Source organism: Nyctibius grandis, chromosome 13 (genome assembly GCF_013368605.1).
Source record: "Nyctibius grandis isolate bNycGra1 chromosome 13, bNycGra1.pri, whole genome shotgun sequence".
Taxonomy (NCBI): domain Eukaryota; kingdom Metazoa; phylum Chordata; class Aves; order Nyctibiiformes; family Nyctibiidae; genus Nyctibius; species Nyctibius grandis.
Genome location: NC_090670.1, coordinates 1392726 through 1420007, shown reverse-complemented (window position 1 = coordinate 1420007; position 27282 = coordinate 1392726). Strand labels below are relative to the sequence as shown.

General features: G+C 42.2%; 2 protein-coding genes across 2 annotated transcripts in view; both read left to right on the top strand.

Annotated features, from left to right (window-relative positions):
* Positions 1 to 18664, top strand: part of LOC137669651 (fibronectin type-III domain-containing protein 3a-like) — a 46800-nt gene extending 28136 nt beyond the window's left edge. Inside the window, exons 7-27 of the mRNA XM_068411859.1 lie at positions 987 to 1259; positions 2373 to 2428; positions 3601 to 3755; positions 4025 to 4084; positions 5591 to 5729; positions 6626 to 6679; positions 7362 to 7483; positions 7570 to 7744; positions 7989 to 8075; positions 8376 to 8514; positions 9011 to 9079; positions 9334 to 9452; positions 9557 to 9662; positions 10249 to 10424; positions 11224 to 11337; positions 11736 to 11885; positions 12248 to 12528; positions 13225 to 13437; positions 14011 to 14177; positions 15128 to 15249; positions 16126 to 18664. Coding sequence (XP_068267960.1) covers positions 987 to 1259; positions 2373 to 2428; positions 3601 to 3755; positions 4025 to 4084; positions 5591 to 5729; positions 6626 to 6679; positions 7362 to 7483; positions 7570 to 7744; positions 7989 to 8075; positions 8376 to 8514; positions 9011 to 9079; positions 9334 to 9452; positions 9557 to 9662; positions 10249 to 10424; positions 11224 to 11337; positions 11736 to 11885; positions 12248 to 12528; positions 13225 to 13437; positions 14011 to 14177; positions 15128 to 15249; positions 16126 to 16443 — 3095 coding nt within the window. The 3' untranslated portion in view covers positions 16444 to 18664. The remainder of the gene's footprint in view (positions 1 to 986; positions 1260 to 2372; positions 2429 to 3600; positions 3756 to 4024; positions 4085 to 5590; positions 5730 to 6625; positions 6680 to 7361; positions 7484 to 7569; positions 7745 to 7988; positions 8076 to 8375; positions 8515 to 9010; positions 9080 to 9333; positions 9453 to 9556; positions 9663 to 10248; positions 10425 to 11223; positions 11338 to 11735; positions 11886 to 12247; positions 12529 to 13224; positions 13438 to 14010; positions 14178 to 15127; positions 15250 to 16125) is intronic.
* Positions 18665 to 22653: 3989 nt separating this feature from the next.
* On the top strand, positions 22654 to 25959 carry TAF9B (TATA-box binding protein associated factor 9b). Its single transcript, XM_068412042.1, has 7 exons — positions 22654 to 22715; positions 22792 to 22873; positions 23132 to 23268; positions 23343 to 23477; positions 24394 to 24475; positions 25050 to 25163; positions 25506 to 25959. The coding sequence occupies exons 1-7, from the start codon at positions 22665 to 22667 to the stop codon at positions 25670 to 25672; spliced, it is 768 nt and encodes a 255-aa protein (XP_068268143.1). The 5' UTR covers positions 22654 to 22664; the 3' UTR covers positions 25673 to 25959.
* Positions 25960 to 27282: the final 1323 nt, after the last annotated feature.

Below are 27282 nucleotides of genomic sequence, written 5' to 3'. Positions count from 1 at the left end.
GTATCTTAAAATACACTGGTGTATTTTTTATCATGGAGCCTGTTCTGAAGGCACTCTGCGTGTGCAGAGTATCTTGTATAAAGTTTAAATCTTCTGCTGTTCTTTTTTTAAGGATTTGATGCAAAAGCAGTAATTTAGAAGCGTTCTAATACTGTGTATATTTTTCATTGATCCTTACTTTTGTTACTGTAAATGCCACACTGATTGAAACTACCTTCCTCTAAAATCGTGCTCTCCAAAACTGCTGTGTGTTGTCACAGCCTTGGCGTGACATTTTTTTGCATATCCATTTAATTTGATCCATAAATGTATTTTTTTTGGCTAGACAGAGTCCAAATATGACTGCAGAGAAAATAAAAATAACATACATAAACCAAAACCCATAGTAATCAATGTGCAAGTCCAGTCTATTTAAAAACTGAATGAAGCAGTACTTCAGTGGAGAACTGGGGTCACTGCTGAATTAAACCAGGCTGCAAGCCTTATTGTATAAACAGGTATTTAACACAGAAGGAAATTAGACTATGTAAGACCATTCACTCTCTTAAGTTTAAATTGGTAATTAAACTTTGGCTGATGTCTAGGGTAAAATATTCCATAGCACCCAAGCTATGTTTTAAAAAGTTAATTTGGGTCCTAAATTTGCTTACACTTTTTTGAAAATGTGACTGTATGGTTATCAGAAAAAAGGGCTACTGTAGGGCATAATCTTCAGCAGTTAACAAAAGAGAAAGGCCTGAAGAATTAAATTTTTTAAAAAAGAAAGCATCAGCTGTGAAACTCCTCGGGACTTCACGCATGGACCAACCCAGCACAGGTGAGCAGTGCAGCTCCACACATCTACAGGCCAACAAAGCAAGCCCAGTGAAGTTCTGTGGGCTCTCAAGTTCTGGGTTTACTGTAGTTATTCTTCTGACTTCCAGAGCGTTCCTCAGATGTCAGATAAATCGTACTGAATCATGAAATACGTTCTCCTTTCTCTGTAGAACCTCGTTCTCATGGAAGGACAAACTTCATTCAGCGAGATGAAAGGAGTCTCAAAATGCAAGAACACCTGAAGAAAAGACTAAAAGACAGACAAGCCGGTGGTCATACTAACAATAAACTTAACAGTCCTCCATCCTCACCACATAAGGTTGTTAATTCTTCCAGTGCACCAATTCAGAATGGAAATGGAAAGGGACAGCAAGGGGCAGGAGGACCACTAAGGCAGAAGCAGATAGGAAAAACAAAGGGCAGTCCAGATGCAGAAATGGGAGGTAGGTTGCACTGAAAGGGTAAAAAAAAATATGGATTTTTTTGTAACAGATGCTATAAGTTCATTGCAAAATGGTTCCTGAAAAAAAATGAATCTATAAATTTCTTTGGCTATTCAGGATTAGAGAAAGCCTGAAATACTTTTCATTATGATTGGATTTTTTTGTTTTTCCTCTAGAAATAATAGTAATGTCAAGTTTGTTCATTTGAGATTTATCAAATAAGGTCTTCAGGAAAATTTAATTCTAAACCTTTTGTTTACTTCTGTGCCTTTTCTGACCCGGGAGTGATCAATATTCCAAGGGAGGATGACCTGTGGGTACTTACATAAAAGACTTCTGGTGTCACAATTTGTGGGGCTTTTCAGATATGTAGGAGTTGTTGAAAACTTCAAGAAATAGGTTTGAGCAACTGTCTGTCCAGGTTGCTGGTTGATCAGATATGTCACTATTGTATTTAACTCTTCAGTTAGAGAAATAAAAGAGAAATTTGACTTTGTATCTTGGGAAGTAAAAGTGGAAGCTTTTACCCAACTTGTTTCAAGGACGAAAAACATTCTTGATTAAAGATTTGTCTTAATACAAATTTATTGGAGGAAAAAAAACAGTTTTTATTTGTGGGCAGAGTAATATCCTGAATTGTACAGATAGGTTTCAGTTTACAGATGTAAACCTTTTGGTACCTGTGGGTATTTTTAGTGTGCAGTTTTGATCAGGCTTCTTCCAGATTATGCCTAGACCAAGTGTTTTGCAATAGAAATTCAAGGAAGCACATACAATAGAGAGATAAAATCTTATTGTCATTTTTTTTTTAACACCTTTCATTTTTGGAGGGATTTTTTTTGCGTTGTCAAAGAAAACCCATTTATGCTCAGAATAGGAAAATATACCCTTTGTGCAGGATGTACTAAAAGGGTTTTTGTAACACTGTTAGTTTTGGATAGTTCATGTTTCGACTCCTCACACAGCCAAAACAAACAGGGGAAATGAACTTTGCACAATAAGTACTATTGTTAAACTCTTAATGAGGCGAACTCCATCTTGTGGTGGCATTTTTGTAACGGGCTGGTTTACTCTTGGGGTTTTTGGTAATCTGTTTTGTATTTGAAATTTCAGAATCTGACACAGAATCCAAGAAATGTGATATTCACTTGAGCATTGGCAAGCCAATCGTAAGTATTATCCTTGAAATACCATTATTTTCTGTGCATATAATTTCTATAAAATAACATGTGTCTTATTGATCTCTTTCTTTTTTCTTATTTTTTTTTTTTAATAGAGAAAATGTATTTTAATTGTCAGAGTTTATAGCTGGGAAAGGGCAACCCACTATTTCTCAGCTGTCTGAAACAGTCTCTCTGACTCAGTTTCCCAGTCTGTAAGCTGAGAATATATCCACTGTTGAAGTTATTTAGTGTATGTGAGGGCTTTAGCACCTTGCAAACCAAGGGCCCTGCTAAACTAGTGGAAGTCTGTCCACTCTTGGAACCATCCTTTGTTCAGCATAGAGGATTTAAGAATATTGGGAATAGAATTTACAAAAATAGATTATCTTTTTATGTTATGTTTAGAAATTGGAGCAAATATTTGAGTATTTACAGACTGATTGAGGAAGTTGGAGTCTGGTGACGTTAATTTACATGTCTAAAGGCTAAAACTGCACTGGTATTTTTGGTCTTTAACACGCTTAATGAAAATCTTTGCATTATCTATACAGTAAGCATGGGTTGTATTCTTTTACTCCAGCTTTCTAGCTGTTCTTTGTTACAGTAGTATTTTTTCACTGCTGCCTCTGACATCTGTACTTAACGCTAACAGGAGGCTGTGCTGATTTTGTCAGAGAAAATTTGGAGTATGGGAATTAGGCAACAAAAAACTTAGACCAAAAATTTTAATTGTGAGCACTTAAAATCAGAGCCTCTTGCTATCCTATAGCTTAGTGGTTAAATATTAAGATTATGTGAGGGAGTTGGAATAGAGTTAGAAAGTTTGGGCATCTGACTGTGCCTAAATAGTCAGTGTTCAAGACTCCAAATCTGAAAATTTGCTCCAAATGAGTGATGCGAACGGTGCAGGTGAAATAGAAGTTTTCTCTTCGTCCACTGAGACAACGTGGTGTGTCTGTATGTTTGTTTAGTGTTCGGAGGGAAATCCTTTAATGTAATATTTTAGAAATTAAGAGGAAATAATTTAAATTCAAATAATGACTCAGTATTTCCACTACAAAGGTAAAGAATTCCTCCAGTGAGGAACTTCATGGGCAAACTAGCGACACCATGTTATTGACTAATATACCTTTTATTACAGAAAGCAAACTTACTTGCATTATTTATGCTTTTAATAGGTTTCTGATATACAAGCAAGATCAGCCGTTCTGTCCTGGAATCTCCCAGTTAGTTCACAGAATGGAGAGAGCCATAGTCATAGTCCAGCAGCATTTACATTTGAAGTAGCAATATCCAACAGTGGTAAAAATGGAAAATTTAAATCTGTCTATGTGTAAGTTTAGTTTCTTCATTTAAGCACAATACCGATGTTTAAAACCATTAACCAATCAGCAATCTCTCTATCAGGAGCTGTTTGTTGACTTGCAGACCTACCTACTTCACATGAAATAAATTTTAAGTAATATCACTTAAGAGTTACGTGGACAATGGAAAACGTGAAAATTAAATGTGCGCTACATGGTTTTGCTTTTCAATAAGCTTTTGTCCTTTGAAGTCTAAGGAAGAGCTGTAACTCATTCTTTTTTTTTCCCCTTTTCACAGTGGGGAAGAATTAACAATCACACTTCCTGATCTCAGACCAGCAACTGATTATCATGCCAGGTATGTTGCTGGGAAAGAAGTACTTAATGCTTCTGTTGATATGTTAATTACAAAATCACTGTGGCTTCGTGAAAAAGGTGTGATCACAAACAACTTCAGGAATATTCTGCAGAAATATCATAGCTATGGACAGCACTATCTAAATTCCCACTTATCTTCTAATTTCATTAAAATGTCACCTCATTTTCTTCCCTACCATCTTCTCTGTCACTTCATGTTTCTCAAATACAAACTTTAAGTTATCCTCTGGTATTTTTTTAGAACAATATTTGACTCGGTGAAAGAGATTGTTGTAGGCTGAAGGCAGTGGTAAATAAAATAACTTAGCCTTGAACATGGATTTGGAAGTCTGCCTTGTTAGCTTGATTTGTAAAGTTGCTTCTCTAAACTGCAACCTTCTGTAGCAGTGCAAGAAGGGAAGTGGAAACTGGTTGAAATGGTGAGGTTAGGTGCTGTGTTACAAGGGAACAAGACGTGGCATTCAAGAATTGCCCCACAGAGTAAATAAGCATTACTGGAGAAAGGTGTTCGACTGGTCAGGAAAAAGACAAGCTGGTTAAACCAGCTAGGAGAACACACTGATCCCATGGCAGAAGAGAGAGCCTCGGTGCTTGGGCACAGAAGGAGACAAGTTTTAAGGCTTAACTGAAGCAAACTGCTGTTCTTAAACTGCAGAAGAGTTCAGAGTGTGTTAAACACGCCGCACAGCTCCACTTGCACAGGGCAGCAGAGCATGGGTTTGGTTCGTGGCGTTGCTTTCCATACAAGCCAGCTTTCTTTTACCTAAAATCATTTGATAAGGCAGGCAGTATTTCTGAAAAACTGAGTGAGTCGTTGCTCTTCAAATAAAACCATAAATGAGCACGACTGTTCCTAGTGATTTTATCCCATTTAAACAATTACACTGATAAATGTGGTTTTATTGCCTGAATAGCAGCTGATTTAGCTGGTTGCAGTATCCATACTCTTGCACAAGTGTTACCCATATTTTAATCTTAAGGTCTTTTCAGCCAAAGGTTAAATTTCAAGTCAGGTGTTCTGTTGCCATTTGGTAACGCTTGCTGTAGTCCCACGTGTATTTCATCACTAAAATATCTCCAGTGTGATAGATAAATTGTAAGTAAATGAAGGATGCCAAATGGAGTCTTCAAGCTCAGTAAGTGTACCCATGTGATCTGCATCATGCTGCTCTGTCAGCATGTCCCTGAACATGAGATGGACAGTAGTGTTCCTTACGATGTGGGCATCGCTTACTAGAAGCTGGAGCGACATCTTAAACTCACTTTTTGTTATTTCTTCCTGAAAGAAAAGGCAGGAAGCTGTTGTCTTCTAGAATCAATGATCTGAAAGAAGAGTGATTGGGCACTTGTTTCTATAACGTGAGCAGGCTGGTCTTGTTGCTGTAACCATTGCTCGTGATTAAATGCATTTCTAAAGCTGACAGCTCTTCCCTTAAATTTTCAGGTGTTAACGCAATAGCAAAATAATTAATTGTCCTTTGTTCAGAGTTTCAGCAACCAGCAGTTCCATAAAAGAATCCATTTCAGAATTAGTGAGTTTCACTACAGAAAGTTGTGAACCAGACTGTCCGGCTGCACCGAAGCTGGTTAACAGAACCAAAAACAGCCTGAGCTTGCAGTGGAAGGTAAGCAGCCCGACGTGTCCGTGTCTGGTACATTTAAATTAGCTTTGTCAATAACTTAGTGTGTACTTTAGGTGTTGGCTTTTAAGTTGATAACTGAAATCATGATTGTTTCTTCCTCTTTCTTTCACCGCTTACTTAGTTTCTTGCATATGGCTTTAGGGTGACAGAGCTGGCAGCAGGTCTCTCTCAGTGTGGGCTGATCAGGAGGAGAGTTCTCTTCTGAACTGGCAGCGTAGGAAAAAAGAGGGTTTATATTTTCTCTGGGGGTTCCTGGGTGATAAATAGATATAACTTAGGTTATAATTCAGAGGTCTCATAGTTACTCTAATCAACTCAGTGAATTTCTTTGGCTAGTTTGTGGATTTCACTTTTTGAATCTGGCTTTTGAATATACACAGTATCTGTGAAGACTTGTTGCTAACTGTGTCTTCTTGTCTTTTCATGTTTTTCTTATTACTGTGCTTACACCTGGAAAATGGTTTATAGCTAAACGACTTTATTAGTTAAATTGTTTGTATAATCTGTACTCAGAAAGTAAAGGTTGTTCCCAATTCATGTGTCACACAAGCGCAGACGTTGCTTGTGTGAGTGCTTACGTGGCTCAGACAGCTGGTGAGCACGCAGTGCAAGGACCCAAGCGAAGAGATAAGAACACCATTTGCATTGTTCACAAAATAAAACCATTTGTAAGTTCATATTCTAAACGATCAGAATTAAGAGGGCTGTTCCGTGTGCCTACTGCAGATTCCTGTCAGCTCTACGTGAAACATTTTGCTTTAAAAGGAAGTTGGAATATATGATAATAAATTGTTAACATGTTTTTTTTTAATGTGCAAAAATATTTATAAAGTACAACCATTTGATTTTAACTTTTTTCATTGTTTCTTTATTTTCAGTCCTCAAATGACAATGGTTCCAAAATAACTAATTTTCTTTTAGAATGGGATGAGGTAAGACCTTTTCTAGTGCAAAAAAAAAAATCATAATGACATCCGTAGACCAATTATACTTAAAAATACTTGTTGCTTAGGTACATCAGCTATTTTCAGTGCAACTCTCCAGACAGTTTTAAAGGGACAAGCCAATTAAAAAGCTTGAGTCCAATGACTGGTATTGCAGCAATTCAAGTAGACAGTCCTTTCAGATCCTCTGAGGGGACGGTGTAAAACTCCCTCCTTTGGCTCTTGTCATTCAGAGCACCATTAATTCCTGTACTCTGTTTAAATGGAGGAGCATTTGGCTTGTGTCTTTGGTAGCTGTCACAAATACCACGCAGCTTTTGAAGTTCTTACTGAAATATATTCCAAAGTGATAAAAAAAACTTCAAACGTGTGTTGTTTTCAGTTGCAGTCATTTATTGTTATTTTGTCAAATCTACAGTGCCAAAAAATCAACAGATACCTCAATCAAAATGTGGTTTTATCATGAGGAATGCTCAGGATTACCATCAGCATACTCAGTACAGCCATGGTGACATGAGCTTTTTACATTCTTTAGGCTTACTCGTTTTTTTAATTATTATTAAATTAGTGAAACTTAGGAAAATTTATAGAGTGGAGAAGTTGACCTTAGCAGGGAGCACACAGACCCCGTGCAAAAAGTGACTCAGGTTGTTCTCACTTTTTTTTAAAGGGGAAGAATGGACCCTTCAAAGAATGCTACTACGGGCACCTGAAGCAGTATAAACTCACCAAACTCTCCCCTTCTACTAAATATTCGCTCCGATTAGCTGCTAAAAATGATATTGGAATGAGGTAATGAACACAAGGTATCACATCACTTATTTTCTCATCAGCTGCGTCTGCTGCTGGTAATATTTTTTTAAAAAATACTTTTCCAGCGGGTTCAGCGAGACAGTGACGTACTACACAGCAGGAATTGTGCCACCAGCCCCGCCGCCCCCAGCGCTCGTGGAAGCAGGAGTGACCTGGCTGTCGGTGAAGTGGAGCCCACCGAGTGGGGTGGCTTCGGAGGACTCTCTCACCTACAGTTTGGACGTGGAAGAAGAAGGTTCTGTAAGTGCTGGGGTTTGTTATGTGTGCAAGAGGCTGATACGCAGCAGTGCTTAAATAAAAAAATAACTCTGTATTTTACTATCATATAAAATAATTCAAAATACTGCAACAGTTGGCAGACATTGCCTGTACTCGTGAGACAAAGATGAAGTTCAAGCAAAAAAAAATGATCAGTCTGATCTGGTTTGTGTTTTATTGTGGAAAATTAGTGACTGTGTGTGTTCTTATTTCCCCTCCTTTACAGGGTTATGGTTTCCAGCCACAGTACAATGGAGATGAACTCTCGTGCACTTTAAGAAATCTTAGGAGGAGCACATCCTATAAGTTTAGGGTTTGTACTGTATTTTGTTTCTAATTTAATGATGACTGTATGTTTTTGGAGTTTTAGCGTTTTCATACAGCTAAGACTTCCGATGGAGACAGCAGAAAATTATGTGTGATACTTCTGTTGTTATAATAGGTTTTGGTGCAATCATAATATAAATCAGATTTTTTGCACTAGCTAATTTTGTTTTCTTTTGAATTGTCTTTTTTTGTTGTGGGTTTTTGATTATTTTTTTTCTAAATCAGCAGGATATTACTTGTCATTACATCAAGCATTTATTATATATTCCATTCATTCCTGAAACAGCTCTTTGCCTACAACAGTGAAGGAAAAAGCAGTCCTAGTGAGGTGGTAGAACACAGCACCAATCCTGACAAACCTGGACCACCAAGTAAACCAGCAGTAAAGGGCAAGATCCACTCGCACAGTGTGAAAGTCACATGGGGTAGGTTGCCTTTCGTTAGCCCTCTCCTTGAGGGTGAACTCAGGCTAATTAGTTGGCTCTGCAGATATAATTATTGCAGAAGTACTTGGCATTACCAAAAAATTGCGACTTGGTTTGTTTTGGGGCTGTAGCACAGAAGTAATGGTTTTATTTATTCATTTTAGAGAAGCAGTCAGTGCTAGTGTAATAACCTCTAGATTTACTGTGATGCTTAAATAATTTCCATCTGCTCTTAAAAAAAATGAGAGATGATACCTGAAATTGGCAGTGTTTTCCTAGTCACTCTTCTTCCTGGCATAGTCACGTTTAATAATAGAAAATACTGTTCTGGAAGATATATTGTGAACATAAGTACAGAGTTTTCTGTTTGAATTGAGTTTTCTGCTTGAATGTATTCTACAATGAATGAATATGTTCTCTGAAAAAGCTGATAACAAAATAATGCATTGTTTTTAATCTTCCATAGTTTATTTTAAGATGTTGATTTTTTTTCCAGAACCACCCAAAGATAATGGAGGATCAGACATTTCTAAATACTTCTTGGAAATCTCAGAAACGCCTGTTGGTAAGCAGTCACCTCAAAGTACTAATTCAGCTTGTGTGCTAATCCAGTGTACTAGTTCCCTACTCACTGCTCTAGCAACTACTATTCTGGTTTCACATGTGTATATTGTGTTGTACGTGTTCTCTGCAGGCTTGATCATTCAAATTTGATTTCTGGCTTGCCTGTCTTCTTAATTCATAACTGTGTGAGAGAATTTTCAAGGTTGATTTTTTGCAAAGGTTTGGTAGTATAAAGTATTTTTTCTTTTTCCTCAGGCAATAAATGGGACACCATATACAGTGGTGCCCAGAGAGAACACGTCTGTGACCATCTCAAGCCTGGCACCTCATACAGAATGAGAGTTTATTGTGTCAGTAAAGGTGGTGAAAGCCAGGTGAGAAAATGAGAATAAATTTGCTTCTGAAAACCATTTCTATTGATGTTTTAGTGAAATGCTGTTTTGTGTTTCCACTCTAAAATGATGTGTGTTGCTGCCAGGCTTCTGATGTTATGACTGTTACGACATCAGCCGTTCCTCCTGGACCGTGTCACGCTCCATGCCTGGCAGGCAGAGCTAAGCCCAAGGAAATCACTTTGCAGTGGGGTAAGCTCCAGTGTTTCTGAGCAAAATATTTTTCTGCTTTTAAATGTCAGAACAAAAATGAAAAATCTGTAGAATTCTTCAGGGGAAAAATAAAAATATATAATGTAGTCCATGTCCTTAGTTTTGTTTTTTAAGAGGACCAAAGCTTACTAAGCCCCCCTGGTTTGGTGATGTGTGCATGTGCAGTGATATGGTGAGATTTAAACAGACATAAATGCCTGCCACTGAGAAAGCTCGCTGGCTGCCTCGTTATTGACAGTGTTTGGCAATTCAAAAATCCACCCTCCTTCTCTCACTTCAGTCTCAGTAAAGGAGATAATCAAAAAGTAATGAAGATACACTGGTTTTTGAAGGAAATATATGGAAAATGTCTGAAAAATACTGATGAAGGTCATCTTAAACTAATCAGTATCTGGGGGAAAAAAGCAAGCCTCCTAAAGTGTTTCTGCTAGGATGTATGATAAAAGCCTGTGTCTAACTTCTAAAATTCACCTGATTCAACTTTTAGCTTGAGAAGGCTGATTAGAAACTATATAAAAGTGCTTTGTGAAATTAATAGGGAACAAAATTCTCTTTTATTTCCTAGGCCCACCATCTGTCGATGGAGGTTCTGACATCACCGAATATATTCTAGAGATGGCAAACTCTGAAGAAGAGGAACGCAGACAAGTGTTTCAGGGTCCAGCAACTGAATATGTGGTGAACAATCTGCTTCCAGGGAGAACCTACTGCTTCTGGATACGAGCAGCAAATAAAGTTGGGGTAACCACGGTGCTAACGAGATCAAATCCTTTTTATTACACAGCAGACAGTAATATACTATTGTTTTACAAGCCTGATGATATTCTGCAGCTTCTGCATTCTGTCGTAGTTCTGTTGAAGGAGTAAAATTTCTTAGAGCATTAAAAAAATGATATTTGAAGAAGACTTGATAAATAGGGCTGCAGGAAGGACTGAATGGCCCTAAGGGGGGATGTTCACTGTGTTGCATTTCTGTTGTTTACTGGATTACTGCCAGTACCTACAGTAATGAGTCCAAAGTCAGTGTGAGACATTCTCTTACTACTTCCAGTCATTTCTTTGACTGCTGTGTAAACCCTGCGTTTCTGGCTGTGAATAACCGCTTAATATTTGTGTGTTAAGACGTTTCCTTGTGTTTTACAAGTGGCGTAGACTCTGCAGGTTGGTGGTGTGGGAATAGTATTGTGTAGTGAGGGGCGTGTTCAAATAACTCCAGGTCTGAAAAAGGTTGGGATAAATGTTGGTGGCATAAAAGTCTCTCTGAAACAGTACCCAGCTGCTTCTGGAAGCCAGATCCTGGCTACAGGGGAAGGAGGAGCTACAAAACCATAGCAGTGGGAGGATTACAGATATCCTGTAGGCACAGGGCCAGCTTAGAGAGTAAACTACCTGAAAGGAATTTTAAACTGGTGCTGTGAAACTAGAGCACTGAACTCTTCTATCAAGTTAAAAATAATTTGTTTTCTTCAGCTCACACACTTGCACATCAGTTTTTGCTCCACGGCTGTTGCTGTGTTCATGCAGTTGTGTTTTCTTGCAGTTTGGCCCCCACTCTGACAAAGCAGAGATCTCTACTGCTCCAGGACCCCCCGACCAATGTTGCAAACCCCTGATAACTTGTAAAAGTGCAACTTGTGTGGTAGTTTCGTGGGAGGTAGGTTTTGATGATGTTCAATAATACACAAATTAGTATTTGGCTTTTAGAATTGTAGTGACGTGTATGATACACAGAAATGGAAGAAAAACTTCCATCTTAATAAATCGGGTGACATTTAATCCTCCTCATGGTATGGTAACTAATATATATTTAGTTCATCCAAGTGATAAGAGACTGAGTCATTCAAAATTCTGGTCTGAACTGTGTTGTTACAGCCATGTGTCTAGATGGAAACCTTTTAACAAGCTGAATTCAAAGTCATGCTCTGGGCTGTGGTGGAGACAACCTCAGGTTTCTACCCCAGTGCTTCTGTCCCTGTGTCTGTTCAGCGTAACAAGAGATCACACGTGTGTATGTGCAATAGCTGAGGGAAAATTTATCACTTAACCCCACAGAGTCCTGCGTGCAATGGTGCAGAAATCAGCGAATACAGACTGGACTGGGGCCAGGTGGAAGGATCGATGCATGTCATTTACACCGGCCCTTGCCAGAGCTATGAAGTAAAAGGTCTCACACCTGCAACCACGTATTATTGCAGAGTCCAGGTAGGAAAAGCCTTTTGTTATGTGTTACGAAGCAAATGAGCAAGTACATGCAGTTTGAAGAACAACTGCGGCTAGAAATTAATAAAATTATGTACTGTCACCTACTGATGTAACAGAGAAGGTAATTGGTAAAAAGGCTTTCCCTTCTGCCCCAGTCCCTCCTAACTACCTGTTTCTAGAAATGAAATTTAGATCAAGTGTGGCATTAAATACCAGACATTTTGCCCTATTTACATTTTATTGGGGAGATTTTCCATTCTCTTCCAAGTTGCTTTTAGTAACATGCAAAGGGAAGTACGATGGTGTCCCCATCTGGGTAGGAAAATGTAGATTCAGCAACGAAGATGTGGTCTCTCCCTCAGGCCATGAACGTCGCTGGAGTTGGGTTGTTTGGTGAGACTGGTGTGGTGACAACCCCTGCGTCCGTGCCTGCAGCAGTGTCCGTGCTGCATTTACTTGAAGAGGATCAAATGGAAATTTCTCTTCCTTTATCAACGTGCCTTGCAATTCAATGGGAAGAGCCGTGTTGTCACGGGTCAGAGATCACTGGATATAATATAGAATATGGGGAAAAGCAGCTTGTAACTGTTGGAAGAAACACAAGCCATGTTCTTGAGAATCTGCTGCCTGACACTCTGTACAGGTAATAATCGTTTTATTCTGAAAGCAGTTGTAGGATTTTCAATCAATAGCTTTGAGGGTAGTGTTTTACAATTTTAGAGCAATTTTTTATTCAGCTTACAAAGTATTTGCCTAATTCACTCTGCAACTCTGAAAAAAAAAATAAAATCATCATGTCCAGAATCAAACTATGATGTTTCAGCAGCAAGAGTTAAGATTCCAGTGTTAAGGTTAACGTTCTGTCTCACAGCCAAGGCTTTATTCTAATTTTTCTGGGTTTAGAGTTGTTTATTCTGAAGCAATGCATGTAATGTGGTGATCATCACCAAAAGAGGATGAATGTACAGGAGAGAGCAGAGTAGCTGTTGCTGTGGTGCGTGCTTAGGCTTGATTAAAGCTTAGTTCAGGTTGTGGGTCCTCAGTGTCAGTGGGAGGTGAAACAGTTCAGGTCAACGTGGAGGACCTGGGCGCTTGGTCACTGAACAGAATAAACCTGAACAATACTGAGAAACGCTGATGCTTCATTGTGTTGAACACAGTGTAATTATGTTGACTGGTTTTGAGGTAGATTATTTTTATAGTTAATTTCTAACTGCATTTTAATGGCTTTATTGTTTGTGGTTATATTCTTAACAAATTTTAACTCTTGCTTTATTACCAAGCGTTTTTTCAGGACCTCAGTAAATTAACCATGTAGCTGCTCTTCTCACCCTTCCAGAATTAGAATACAGGCCGTAAACAGCTTTGGAGTTGGCCCCTTCAGTCATTCCATTAAAGCCAAAACGAAACCACTACCTCCTGACCCTCCTCACCTTGAATGTGTGGTCTTCAGCTACCAGAGCCTTAAACTGAAATGGGGTGAAGGTCCTAGCAGAGCTTTAATCACCAACCCTACACAATTCAACTTGCAGATGGAGGACAGGTTTGGCAGGTAAGAGAATCAGAGAATTAAAGATATTGTTGCTTTACAACCTCCTGTCAAGTTTTTAAGACAGTGGAAGTATTCTCACTTCTGTTTGCAGCAGTAAGTCGTTTGGGCATCCCAAAGCTTGCCCCTTCGTTTGCATTTTTGCATCCCATCTTTCAACCAGAAACGCTGTTAATAGTTGTTGCACTAGTATTTAGTTGTAAGCAGTAAATACTGTTTATGATTTAAACAGGAATCTCTGACCATCCTCCTATGTTGACTCTTTTTTATTTTTTTTAAATTCTAAAAAATTAGAATTTAAAAAAATTCTAATTTTTAAAATTAGAATTAAATTCTAAACTGAAGTCCAGTTTGTGTATAAGAAACATGGGGTTGGCAGCTGTCCTTTAACTTGAAATGACGACGTCTCTAGTATATACAAGGGTTATTCTCTTGCTTCAAATCAAGAGCTTGCTTGTGGGCACGTGGAATGTATTGTCACTTTTTTGTACTTAAATGTTCCACTTATGATATTGACATACAAATTTCTGATTAATGACTAAAGCTAATTGGGATATATTCTGATTTTTCTTCCAGGTTTGTTACTGTTTATAATGGTCCCTGTCATACGTACAAGGTACAGCGACTCAGTGAATCCACTACGTACTATTTTAAAATCCAGGCATATAATGATGCTGGAGAGGGAGAGTTTTCTGAAGTTTACGCTTTCACTACAACAAAGTCTCCACCCGCATCTCTTAAAGGTGAGCTTACACTGCACTAGAAACTTCTGCAAGCCACGTGGGTTAAATGCTGCAACCTGACTCTCCTCCCAGCCCAACGTCTTTCCAGGGCCTTTGTGGGACAGAGAACAGAAACTAGCTGTGGTGGGTTTTGTCTTGGTATGAGAATGGCTGTACTGGTGTAGGACCAGCACGTGGCCATCTCCTACACAGCAGCTCTTCCACCCCGACAGTGAAGATTTCCTCTACCCTTTTTCAACTGGAAAGTCATTTTTTAGGATTATCTATCCTAAGTTACAACAGCACGTGGGCAAATGAGAACACAAATTATTCCTCTGATCTGCATTTCTAATGTGAACACTAAAGATTGCTATTAGAGACAGTCACTCTGAAGCTCAGAATGTGAATTACCTGCAGGAAAATTAGTTCTGCCTTGGAGATACCTGGCAGTAAATGCTGTTTTCTGTATGATTTGAAAGCAGTTGATCATCTGTACAAACATTAGACATCAGAAGCTCATCTTGTCAGCTTGAAAAGACAAGTGTAACCTACAGATATTACAATGATCATTTTTTAAGCTTATGTCATGAAACACAGCGAAGGAAAAGAAAGAATGAAACACACCTTAATTGCTTAAAATTATTGGAACTGTTACCTCTAAGAATGACAATTACCTCTACATTGTTAATAAATATATTGGGAAAACCTTAAGCTTTTAGATCTACACTGCCCTGTCACTTGTGTTAGAGCAGAAACATTTCCAAAGGAAAACACAAAAGCAAAGCACATGGTGAGGCAGAGTGTGAAAATTCCCTGTTGTCACTGAAACCAGGGCCCGTTTGCTCCATCAACTGTGACAGTGAGTCACTGTAATAATTGGGGATTTTGGCCCTTCTGATTGAAAAAACAAGAACGTTTGTAGAGACCTTTGTTCTCTTTTTCTAAAATGCCAACAAATCACTTTTTTCTAGCACCCAAAGCAAATCAGCTGGAAGAAAACACTTACGAAATCACATGGGAACCTTTACAGCCGATGAAAGGAGATGCCATTGTTTACATCCTTCAGCTCGCTGCTGGGAGAGAGTTTGATCAGGTACCTTTTATTTCACATGATGAACTCGAGGATTTTTTGCTTTGAAAAATTATTGCAAAAGAAGATGTCTGTAATGGAAGGTTCAAATTCTGGCTGGTGGTGCTAGTGGCAGGGATACTTTTCATTTCAGCAGGGGACTCAGTTTACAATCCTGACCTCCAGGGTGCTTCATTTTACATCTCAGTTCCTCTCAGTGAGGTGTTTAAGTTTGTGATGGGTGAGGACAGCTTCCAGTGTAGGGTCCTGCCGCTCTGCCCCTTCACGGCACGGAAGGCTGCCCCAGATTAAAGGTCATTAAGTTCCATTTCCCTGCTGACCCTTTGCTTGTACTGTAAAAGCAAATGACTGTGACAGTGGGCTTGGGTGTCCTTGGGAGAGTTACTCATCTAGAAGTGTGTTAATGCTGTCCTGTCCTGGTCTCCCAGGATTTCCCTTGGCTCTTTTGATTCTTAAATCTTACCGTCTGTGGCATCACTGCCTTTGTTGGTCACATTTGTGGGGGAGCTATGTGGAACAACAGATATGCAGAATGATGATTTCTTTTTTCTGAGCATCCCAATCCAGGTCTCTCCATGTGGGGTGTAGCAGGAAGCTTTGGATTATTCACAAGAAAATGAATCATAAATCCTTCAGAAATAAAAGCTGAGATTTTTATGATCTAGGTAATCCTGCTCCGGCAGGTGATCTTTCGAGGTCCCTTCCAATCCCTAACATTCTGTGATTCTGTGATTATGTGATTTTATTAAGTTGGCTTGAAGAGAATGACTTTGGGCAGTGTCCAGTGCTGCATGTGCTCATAAAACAGAACAGAAAGTGTCATGTACTGTTTGAAAGCTGAATCCCATGTAAAGCAGCTCTCGCTCTCCTTCTGACCAGGTATACAAGGGACCAGAGACCTCCTTCCGTCTCACGGGCTTGCAGACAAACTGTGAATATCGGATCAGAGTCTGCGCTGGCCGCCAGTCCCAAGACTCTGCTGGATCCCAGGAACTGTATGGACCTTACAGTCCCAGCACGGTGTTCTCATCTCAGAAACAAGAGCTGGTTCCGCAGTGCGCCGATGCGACGACGGAGCTGGCCGAGACGAAGAAGACGTTGCGTGAGGAGCGCTTCATCGCTATCGTTCTGCTCTGCGGGTTTGCAGTGGTTGCTATTTTATTTGCTGTTGTTATTCAGTACTTCGTAATCAAGTAGACGAGAGCCTGCTCCGTACTCAGCTTTTTGTACAGAAGCTCTTTCGGGTATTTATGGTTAGTTGTAATTAAAATCCTAGCTGGAAACGTATCGATACGTGCGTTTCCACTTTTGCTGCTGGCTGACAGTGAGGCTGGGTTGGCAGATCCTTTCCAAATACTGAACGCAGATTTCTTGTAGAAAGGGTAATCCTGGGTCCTCTGTAATCAGGGTTAGCTGTTAATGAGACAGCACAAAACTGCCTTACCGTGCACACCAGGGTGTGCACACTCTTCCTCTCTCTGAATTCAAAGCGGGGCCCTTTGGCCAGTTGGAGAGAGAAGGCGTTGGTAGGACGAGTCCTTTTTGAGTACAACTAAGTGGTAGTCGATGCGCAGCGTTTAATCAGGTATCGTTGTAGTTTGGTGTACACGGAACACAGCAGCACAGATGCTTACGCTTCGAGCAGTGCCGTATCGCAGAACATTACTAGAGCAGACCACATTTAATAGGCTGTAGGAGGAGAGCAGAATATTGACTTTGACTTAGTGATGCTACTACTTTACCGTTATTTTAATATTTCAGACTCAGTAATAATCATTTCAAGTGTTAAAGTAGAGGGTGCCGGCGTTTTTAGGGTTTTAATCAAAGTGCTAGACGGAACGTTAGCAGGACGTACTGTGCACACAGCGAAGGCGTTCGGAGGTGACGCGGCGGAGGAGGCCCCTTGGGGATGAAATGCTCTGCTGGTGGTGAGCAGCTGTTGGCCCAATCCACATTTCACTCTCAGTGCCTGAGAGAAAAGTAATTTCCTGTGCTTGGGATGAAACCTTTGCAGCCTTTTCAGCAAAGCACAGGTGTTGTCTTTAAGGAGAAAGAGTGCATTTATGATAAATGTTACACTATTTGGCTCAAACTGAGCAAACCTTTTTGTACTATTATTAACCTCAAAATAAAAAGTTCAAACTGCTTTTGGATGCCCTTCTAACTTTATCTGAATTATCACCTTGTACATGAAAACTCTTTTTTAGGTAACATTTGTACAATGTTTTAAACGCCTTGCTACCCCCGCGGTGGCAGCTTCACATTCCAGTGTTTTCTAGACGGGGATGTTCAGCCTGCTCTGAGCTTTCCTGAAACTCGTCCTGTTTGTTGGGGGGGGTTTGGGTGGACACTGTGCACTACAGATGGCTCTTCCTGTTCAGTCTGCTTGCCAGTACCTAAAGAGTCCGACAGCTGTCGTCTTTATAGCCCATGTTTTGAAAGCTGGAACTCACAAATTCTGACCGTGTTTCAGAATGGGTCTTCCCAACAGCGTTTGGAATATGCCAGAGAAAGGTAGATTTAGCATATTTTGCAAAGACTATGGCTACACTTTATAGACATCGGAGCAATGTACGTGGAATGTTGGATGTGACAGTGCTGCAGGCTAAGTATTTCCAGTAATTAATGACTTTAAGGGTCTTTCTCCTATGGCAGTTGGTGAATAATGTTGCGTTGTAGTTTGAGGCGTTGTGTTGTATTTCAGATGTGGAAAACCTAAATTATGACATAGTATCGCTTAATACTCTTAAAAGTAGATTTATGGTGCAATCTGAAATTAATCTTTTCAAGATGTACTCTTCATTTTGTACTCTATTTATTTTGATTAAAAGTCCTGGAAAATGTATGTTTGAATGTATTGTTCTACTTGTAGCAGAACTTTAAGTTAATCATTTATTATATCATAGAAATCTCTCCCTCCAGTGTTGGAAAGAGTTTTATACAGATATTAGTCTTTAGTTTGCAGAAGAGTTTACAATCTGTCTTTACTTCTCTTCATAGTCTACTTTTAGCAAATAAGACTGCCTTCAGCGAATCTCTGTTGCCAAAGGGTTATTTCTTTAACTCTTAGAACGAACTTTGTAGAGGTTTATTTGGCAATAATGTTTCTGATCATTTTAAAAGATAAATTAGGGTTGCAGAGTAAATACTAACAAGTCACGACTCCTCAAAAGTGAAAGGAAGTTCTTTTGTAATCGCCACAAAATACGTTTCCAGAAAATACCCATGACAGCCTACCGCGATGCGGGTCTTGCATCCGCTGTTATCCATTCCAGAACGATGTATCCTCGTGGCATTAATGTCTTTAGGTATCTTCAGTTTTCTTGTATTGTAATTTTGAGGTATCTCAAACTTATGTTAAAGCTGCCATGCATTGTATTACTAAATTGTAACTATCAAATAGATAATATATTTAATACAGCCAATAAATAATACAAATGTATTCAAATTTGACTACAGGGTTGTTGCGTGTTTCTGTGGATTTTAATCGTACTCAGGGGCAGTCATTGGGGTAGTGTGTAGTTTTTTAAGGTGAAGAAACATGATTAATGTTGTTACTATGTGTCATGAAGAGCTGTCCTAAAAAACCTTTCTGGAAGACCAGTTCTTGGTGGGAACCTCAGCACAGCACTGGCCTTTTCCAAGAGTCTCCCTGCCCAGTGATCCCCCACGTGTGTCATTTGTCCCTGGTCCGTTGAGATGAGCTCTAAAGGCACGGATCGTTTCTCGCCATAGAGCTTAGCAGAGATGGGGTCTGACTTTGCATAAAGCTGGGTAGGGTTTGAATGAAGAGCAAGATAAAAGAAAACGAGGGAAGCAACTCAAGAGACCTGAGGGGTGGGCAATAAATCAGTCTTTAGGAAGAAGGCAACGTGTTCATAGTCCCACAAAATGAGGAATTTCTTACCACTTTCCTTTCAAGTACCTTAGAGCTTCTCCTTACGCTTATTTGCTGAGAGCAAGCAGCTGGCCTGGCTTTAGCCTCCACTTTCTCTCTCTTGGCTTCGGTGGGAAGAAAGTAACTTGAATTATGTCTCACAGGTCTGTGATTAACAAAATGTCTGGTCCTCAGACAAATCCCTTTGCAGGAGCTCTGTGGACAGTTAAGCCTGACAACGTGGCTTAACCGAAGAGTGCCGCTGGTGAGGACGATGCTGTTGTGCCCAGAGGTCCCCGGGGTGCAGGAGCTCCCTGGCATGTGGCACAACACCTGAGGAAATGGGCTGGGGCCACTTGGTGTTTTGTGGGCATTTCCCATGCTGCCCTTTCTGTGGTCAATCCACCTCCCTCCCTCCATCTCCACACCGCTAACGCTGCTGCACTAACCACGCACCCCCACTCCGCTCTTCTCCTTGCCCTGCGAAGCGTGCCCGCGGTTACCAGGTAGGGTAGAACAGTTCTTTGATACTGGAAATTTAATTAGCCCCTTTGGGCCAGTTACATAATTTTCCATTGATTGGTGTTTACTTAGAGCCTTTCCCACTTGAGCTCCTCCCTGGCGTATGCCGCTGAGTGAGAGATTTCTCCTGACAATGCTTTAACGACGTTATGAAGCCAGGATGGGAAAGCCTTTATTTGACCATCAGTCTTCAAAATGAGACAGTCTGACACTTAGCCCTGATTTACTTTCCACTTCACAAAAGATCAGTGATGACGAGCTGGAAAGCGCCGGGGTGGGGGAAGCGAGGGGGAAAGGGGCCAGCGCGAGGGAAACCACACGGGAAGGCTGCAGGAGGCTGGGGCTGACTGCATGCAGCCCGAGAGAGGGGACACTCAGTGCTGGAGAGGCTGTGCACGTTCTGAGCTCAACAGCAGCATGTGTCCAGCCACAGTGCTCGGAAACTCCTCCATAACCTGGGACTTGGGGCGCTGGGAGAAGCGAGTGGGGTACCCGGTACAAAATAAACCTGCTCCATTCTCCTCGGAGCTCTGCTCTTTGCAGCTTTTATTCTCTGAAAGACTGTTCAAAAGCCAGCACTTTGTAGAGCCAAACAGTGTGGGATTTGGGCTGGAAATGTCAGTGCTGAACAGTCACTGCATTGTGCTGACAGATCCCTGGTTCTAACGTCGGGGAGGTTTCTGCTGCCATGTCCACAAGGCAGAAGCACTGGCTGTGGGGTTTTTTTTTCAAGAGATTTAGGCACCTGGACACCTCAAAAAACAGAAAAGCAGTCTGTGTGCCAAGGGTTTACTTTGCTGCACCTTAAACACCTCAACAAAACCCATCTAAGAAGAAATTCCCAATGCTTAACTCTGCGTTGGTGATTTAAATGATGCACCCTGAGTGGAACTAAACCCTGGCTGGTGCATGTTCACGTGGGCTGAACAGCGTGCGGCTGTCATCCCTATTTCTTCGAGCAGATCGCTCCCAGCTGGGAGACAGTTGCCTTTGATGAACGTCCCTGGTTCAGCGGTGGCAGACGGAGTCGTCAGCACTCGGCATGGCCACGCCGTGACCCGGCTTCCTGGTTTCCAGTGCTGAAAGAAGCCCCAGTGCCTGAGCGAAGACGGAGGGTGGCTGCTCCTTCAGTCGGCCCGCAGCCAGCTGAACGCAGGCATTCACAGCACGGCCGTGCCCCAGAGGACTGCCCATGGGGAGGAAGCTTTCGCGGCCAGGCAGCCCCGCTCCAGCTCAGCTGCCTGCACCAAAAGCGTTTGTTGCCTCGGGGACAAATACCTCCCGTGTGGAAACTGGCTCTTCTTGGTCGTGCTGCTCAGCGTGGAAAGTCACCTCTGCGCAGCGGGGTTGGTGGGGAAGGCGGTCACAGCACAGACAGGAGAGCTGGGGGGGCAGAAGGGTCTTTGACTGCTCTTGGGGGTAAACCCAGAGCCCATGGGCAGTACAAAGTATCTTTCTTTTTTACTGCATTGGGAATAAATAAACAGCAGACGGCCCGACGGTGCCAAGTTTCAGCCTGACCCACAGCCTGCATCCAGTCCTTGGTGGAAGGGCTCCCCCCCCGCCCTCTTCCCTGAAACAAGGGGAAAAAAGTGGGTTTTGTTTGTTGTCTAAGGTCAGTGTCTGGAATTCATCCTCCGTTCCCTCCTCGCAGGATGTTTTTGTGTAATACACTCTGACTCATGAAAGTCAAATGACTTGGACGATAACGCTACAGCGCTCCCAGCCAAAGAGCCTCAGCAGAGGCATTCCGGCCGCCGGCACCTCCAGCGCTGGCACGTGCTGGACGCGGGTTTTCCAGCTCCTCCAGCCACCGCCGCAGCTGCAGGGCTGCCTCTGCCCCCCGTCAGGCCGAGTCTGGCACCACCCACCCCAGCAAACCCGTGGTGTGGGGGGGCCGGGGGCCAGCTGCCATCCATACAGATACACAGAGGCCAAGACAGGTTTGAAGGTTGTGTTTACACCTAGGTCGGCTTCCAGGTGTAAACATCATCCTTGGTACAGATGAGAAGCAGAGAGAGAGTCTCGCTGCCACTGGAATGTTTTGCAACGGGTTACAGGCATGAATCAGAGGGATCACAAGTTAACAGCTGTTTATTTCTTCTTGCTCTCAAAGGAGGTTGGCTTCTCTTCCCCGTTGTATCAGCAGGTCCAGTGCGGATATCGCATCTTCCTCCAGACTTTGCTTCGTTTGGACCGTCACGGTTAATGACAACACTTCTTCTGGTATGCTGCTAATCCCCCCTTTGACAAAATCACAAGAAAACAATTTTTTTTTTGTTCTGTTTTGCTTCAGAAAGTAAGAGAGAAACTTTTGACGCGACTTGCATGGAATGTAAGTAGAGATCCTTCGGCTGCTAGGAAAACAAGCTTAAAAGGTCCTGCTGCCAATACTCTCATTTTTCTTTAATCCAGGGAATGGTGGCAGTTTAAACAGTGGCCATTGAAGTCGTTAATGAAGTGAGACACCCTTCTGCTTCACCACGGGACAAACGGCTGGCGTTAGGCTGTCCTGCAGCATGGGGGACAGGGCACAACCCCCTGATGCCATCAGACTTGCTCCATGCCCTCGTGTATCACTTTGTCTCCACAGATATTTTTATTAGAATTTCTGCGTCACAGAAACATCGTTTTTAAAAATGAAAAGCAGAATAAAAGCCCTATCTAACCCGACACCGGTGTGACCTTGGGAGGGAGCTCCGGGGCTCTCTCCACCTACCGGGAGGCCCGGGGCGGGGGACACACACTGAACCCCCCGCTTGTGCCGTGGCTCTGAAAGGCCTCGAGGGCCCGTTCGCTTTGGCACAGAGAGGAGGAACGGCACCGCCGGCACTGCGCACGCTGCTGCCGGGACACGGCGGCGCCCTCCGCGGCCAGGCCGCGTCTCCATGGCAACCCCCGCGCCCGGGCCCGGACCAGGCCGCGTCGCCATGGCAACCCCCGCGCTCCGGCCCACGCAGCCGCGCGCAACGCGCCCTGGTCACGCGACCGGAAGCAGCCGCGGGGGCTGGCGGGAGCGATGGAGCCGCCGAAGATGGCGTCCCCCAAGAGCGCGCCCAAAGACGCGCAGGTACCGCGGGGGCGGCAGGGGCCGGGGGGGCTCGGGTGAGCGCGGCAGAGCTGAGCGGTGCCTCCCCACCCTGCAGGTGATGGCGCAGATCCTGAAGGACATGGGCATCACGGAGTACGAGCCGCGCGTCATCAACCAGATGCTGGAGTTCGCCTACAGTGAGCGGCGCCGGGGGCTCTGGGGGGGGTGGCGCGATCAGCGGCGCTGCCCCTGGCGGGGGATGCGCAGGGAAACGCGGGGGGCAGAGGGGAAATGCTGCCTTTAGCCGCGGTTCCTGGGGAGATTCCCCTGTCAAGCCTTAAAAACAATGCTGGAGGAAGCGGTGTTGTCGGTGAGAGCTGGGAGGGATGGCGAGGGGGGAGAGTTCTTGCTCTTCCTTTGAATCCAGCCTGAACGAGAGGTTGTGTTTTTCAAAGGGTACGTGACTACTATACTGGAAGATGCAAAGATTTACTCGAGCCACGCAAAGAAATCCAGCGTCGACGCAGATGACGTGAGGTTGGCGATCCAGTGTCGAACAGACCAGTCGTTTACATCTCCCCCTCCCAGAGACGTGAGTAAAACCGCGCTGGTAATTGCAGAGCACGATAAAAGGCTGCGGGTGGGAAGGTAACCGTCTCTCTCCAGTTCTTGTTAGATATTGCAAGGCAGAAAAATCAGACGCCGTTGCCGTTGATAAAGCCTTATTCTGGGCCCAGGCTTCCGCCTGACCGGTACTGCCTGACAGCTCCCAACTACAGACTGAAGTCCATGCAGAAGAAGGTAAGGGCGTCGGGTGGGGAAGGGTTCTCCTAACACCCGCTTTGTTTGTCAGGAGTGTTCTTGGAGTTAGAGTTTTCATAGAATCATAGAATCATCTTGGCTGGAAACGACCTTTAAGATCATCAAGTCCAACCATTAACCCAGCACTGCCACGGCCACCGCTAAGCTCCACACCTCTGCAGGATACACGTGGGCAAATCTGACCTGTGCCTGTCAGAACAGGGTTTGACACTCGGTCAGTGGCCGTTGTCTCTAGGAATTTGCAAGTATTCTTACTGTTACTTGGTTTGAAATGCAAAGTGTGTTAAAAAATGCATCTGTGAATCTTTTTAGTGTTAAAGCAAAATTGTCAAGTTGAGTATCAGGTTGTAAAAGGCGAAAGTAAGGCTTTAGCATAGATACTAAAGTGTATTTTGTGTTTGTATCTTAGTTGTTTCTGCTTTAGAAAGAAAATATTTACTTTGTTCACTGGAAAATGCCGAGTGTCTCAGTGTGTAAGAATTCATATTTATTTGCCCCATTTTAAAGAAATAATTTAAAAAGTTGAGCTTAAGGTTAGATGCCGGGTGTTGACGTGGGACATACCTTGGTGCTAGCTGCTGGGTAGAAGAATTCACTGTCGATTTAAAATATTCTAGTTATTGTTTCTGGTAGAAACGAACCTGATTGACCCGAGTGCTGTTTGCCAGGTCAGATCTTTGCCAATATTCGGCATCACGTCACACCCAGGAGCTCTCCAGCTCGTGCTGATATTCACACCATGAAGAGCTTGAGATCTTCTGTGTTGGCCTACAAACAGTGTATTGTTGCTGGGAAAGAGGCTCTCGGGGGTTTTGTAGGAGGAACTGTTTCTTTTTTTCACGTCAAGAACTGTTAATTTCTAGTGGATGCTAAACTGAGTGTTCTCTCTCGACAGGTCTCTTCCTCTGCAGGGAGAATAACGGTCCCTCGCCTGAGCGTTGGTGCGGTGAGCAGCAGGCCCAGCACTCCTACCTTAGGTAGGAAACAGCTCTGGTGGGGTTTCCTGTGTTGATTTTATGAAGGAAAAAAATAACGAGGAGTAATTTAAGTCATGCTTCAACCACTGAGGATGTGTCGGGTGGCACCTGATCTTAGTGTCGTTTGACAGTGTCGGGAAAATCAAATTAATTTCAAAAAGATTATTTTAATCTTTGATACATGCATACATTACTGACCTTCTGTATTCCTGTATTTGTGATGGCTTCTATATGTGAAGAAGCTATTCGAAACTTAAATAAGTTTGAGGTTTTTCCTCAGTGTAAGCACTACACTACACAAATAGCACTAAATAAAATCTGTTTTTAAAAGGTTTATAAAGTTATGACTGAGCATGTGCACGTCCATATTAGTGTGTAGCCTGGAATTGTGTCGGTCTGGAGTGGATGAGCAGTTCTGCCTCAAACTCTGACTCCTGGATGTCCAGCATCATACATTCCTGTGTGTTCCCACTACTTTGAAAATAATAGGTTCTAATTTGAAAGCAAATTAATGAGTGCAAGGATATGTTCTTGGGTTTTATTTGTCTTTTGACTGAGTTGTTCTGAATTTCAGGTACACCTTCAGCACAGACAGTATCTGTCTCAGCAAAAGTTGGCACTCCCGTGTCGCTGACCGGGCAGCGGTTCACCGTACAGATCCCTTCTTCTCAGGCAGCCGTCAAGTCGGGTAAAACAAGCTGTGAAGAGCAGCAGCACTTCTGGGTGTTCTTTTTAGCAGAAAGGAAATTAATTTATAGTAATAATGTGGGAAAATTACTTCACTGCTGCTGTTTTTGAGCACTGCTAATGTTTCGTGCCTCCGTACGTAAGGCAGGCAGTCCTGCTGGTCGTTCCAGTGACTTTTAATTCCTGTTTCGAGCACAGTGGTGCCAAGCAGAGCACTCAGCGTCTCGGGCAGGTGTCCCTGACACCAGAACTTTATCAGGCTGGAAGTTCAGTTCCAGTGTGGGAAAATCAACTGTCATTTTTTCAAGCTTTTCATTCAATGGCTTCTTTTTTTTTCCCACAGCAACACCGACTACTCCGACAGTTCAGAATGTTCTAATTAATCCTTCGTTAATTGGACCGAAGAACATTCTTATTACTACAAATATGGTGTCATCACAGAACACATCTAACGAATCAAATCCCTTGAAAAGGAAGCATGACGATGACGACGACTACGATAACTTGTGAAGAGACTGTGCGATCCCCTCAGGGATTCAGACTGAGTTTGAGAAGGTTTTTGCCAGTGTAAATGCTCAGTTAATTAATACCCAGTTGGGGGTGGAGTGAGAGAGAGAGCAGTGCCAGTGGAAGGACAGAAAAGCGACTCCTCTTTTCCTGTGGCCTGGAATGTCTTTGAGCCTCAGCAGCGATGGGAGCACTGGGTGCTGTTACACAGTTCATTGGGGTTGTGCTTGTGTGGGTATTTGCAGATGGGTTTGTTGTGTATCATGATCCCAAGTCTGCTGTACTAAAGACTGAATAAATTTAATATGTTTTGATATATTAAACAACAAAAAGTGGTGTGTGTTTCTAACAAAGTCTCTTGGGGAAGGCATGAGCTTGTCCTGCTTTTCTTCTCCTGCTGAGCTTGATGTGACTGGGGCTGGGAGAGCTCTGGCACCAATCCTGCTCAACCCACCGTGTCCCACCGAGGCCCTTAAAGGTTCACAAGTGATTGAATACCCGTGCACATACACACACATATATAATTGTATTATACACACTCAAACTCTCCCAGACAGCTATTCTTTTATATATATAAAAACACTATATGTAGCGAGAGAATATAGTGTAGTTAATTATGCATGTGCATAAACACAGTCAGACATCCTTTATGTGTCTGTACACACATTAATGCACTTTTTTATATAGATGATAACATAAGTATGTATACAGGCTCAGGCACCCTGGTTACACAGCTGTGTAATGGATACAGTATACATTTGACAACGTCTATAACATTTTATTTTTCTATTATACACAGCCACACTCACACTGTCCTTACATATATACTATTCAAATATATGTGTATAAATAAAACTATATGATAACTTCTCACACACCCCCCACTTTAAAAAAAATACTTAATATACATATGTATTGACACATATACACATAGGTTTATTTACTCTCATTCTCTCTTACCTATTTTATATACACATGTTTGTACTCTATAGATGCACACAGTCTCAGGCAGTCTTTCATATTTTTTTATATATATATATATAAAAGTATAAAATAATAAGTTATAGCAATATATAGAGTATTTTATACATGCCATATGTTACATATTATGTATTGTGTCATGTAGTCTACTATTCGTATTTATATTTGATGCATAAGACATAATTATGTGGATATTGTATATTATATATACTATGTTATAGTCATATACTATTGTATAGTATAGTATAATACTATAGTATATAATAATATATATAGTATGTATAGTATATATAAAATAATATATATGCTATACTATATTATTATAATTATACTAATATATATATTAGAACAGGGAGCTGGGGGTGTTTAGCCTGGAGGAGGCTCAGAGGTGACCTTAGTGCAGTCTACAACTACCTGAAGGGAGGTTGTAGCGCAGTGGGAGTCGGCCTCTTCTCCCAGGCAACCAGCGACAGGACAAGAGGACACAGCCTCAAGCTTGGCCAGGGGAGGTTCAGGTTGGACATTAGGAAGCATTTCTTCTCAGCAAGGGTCATTAGGCATTGGAAGGGGCTGCCCAGGGAGGTGGTGGAGTCACCATCTCTGGAGGGGTTTAGGAAAAGCCTGGACATGGC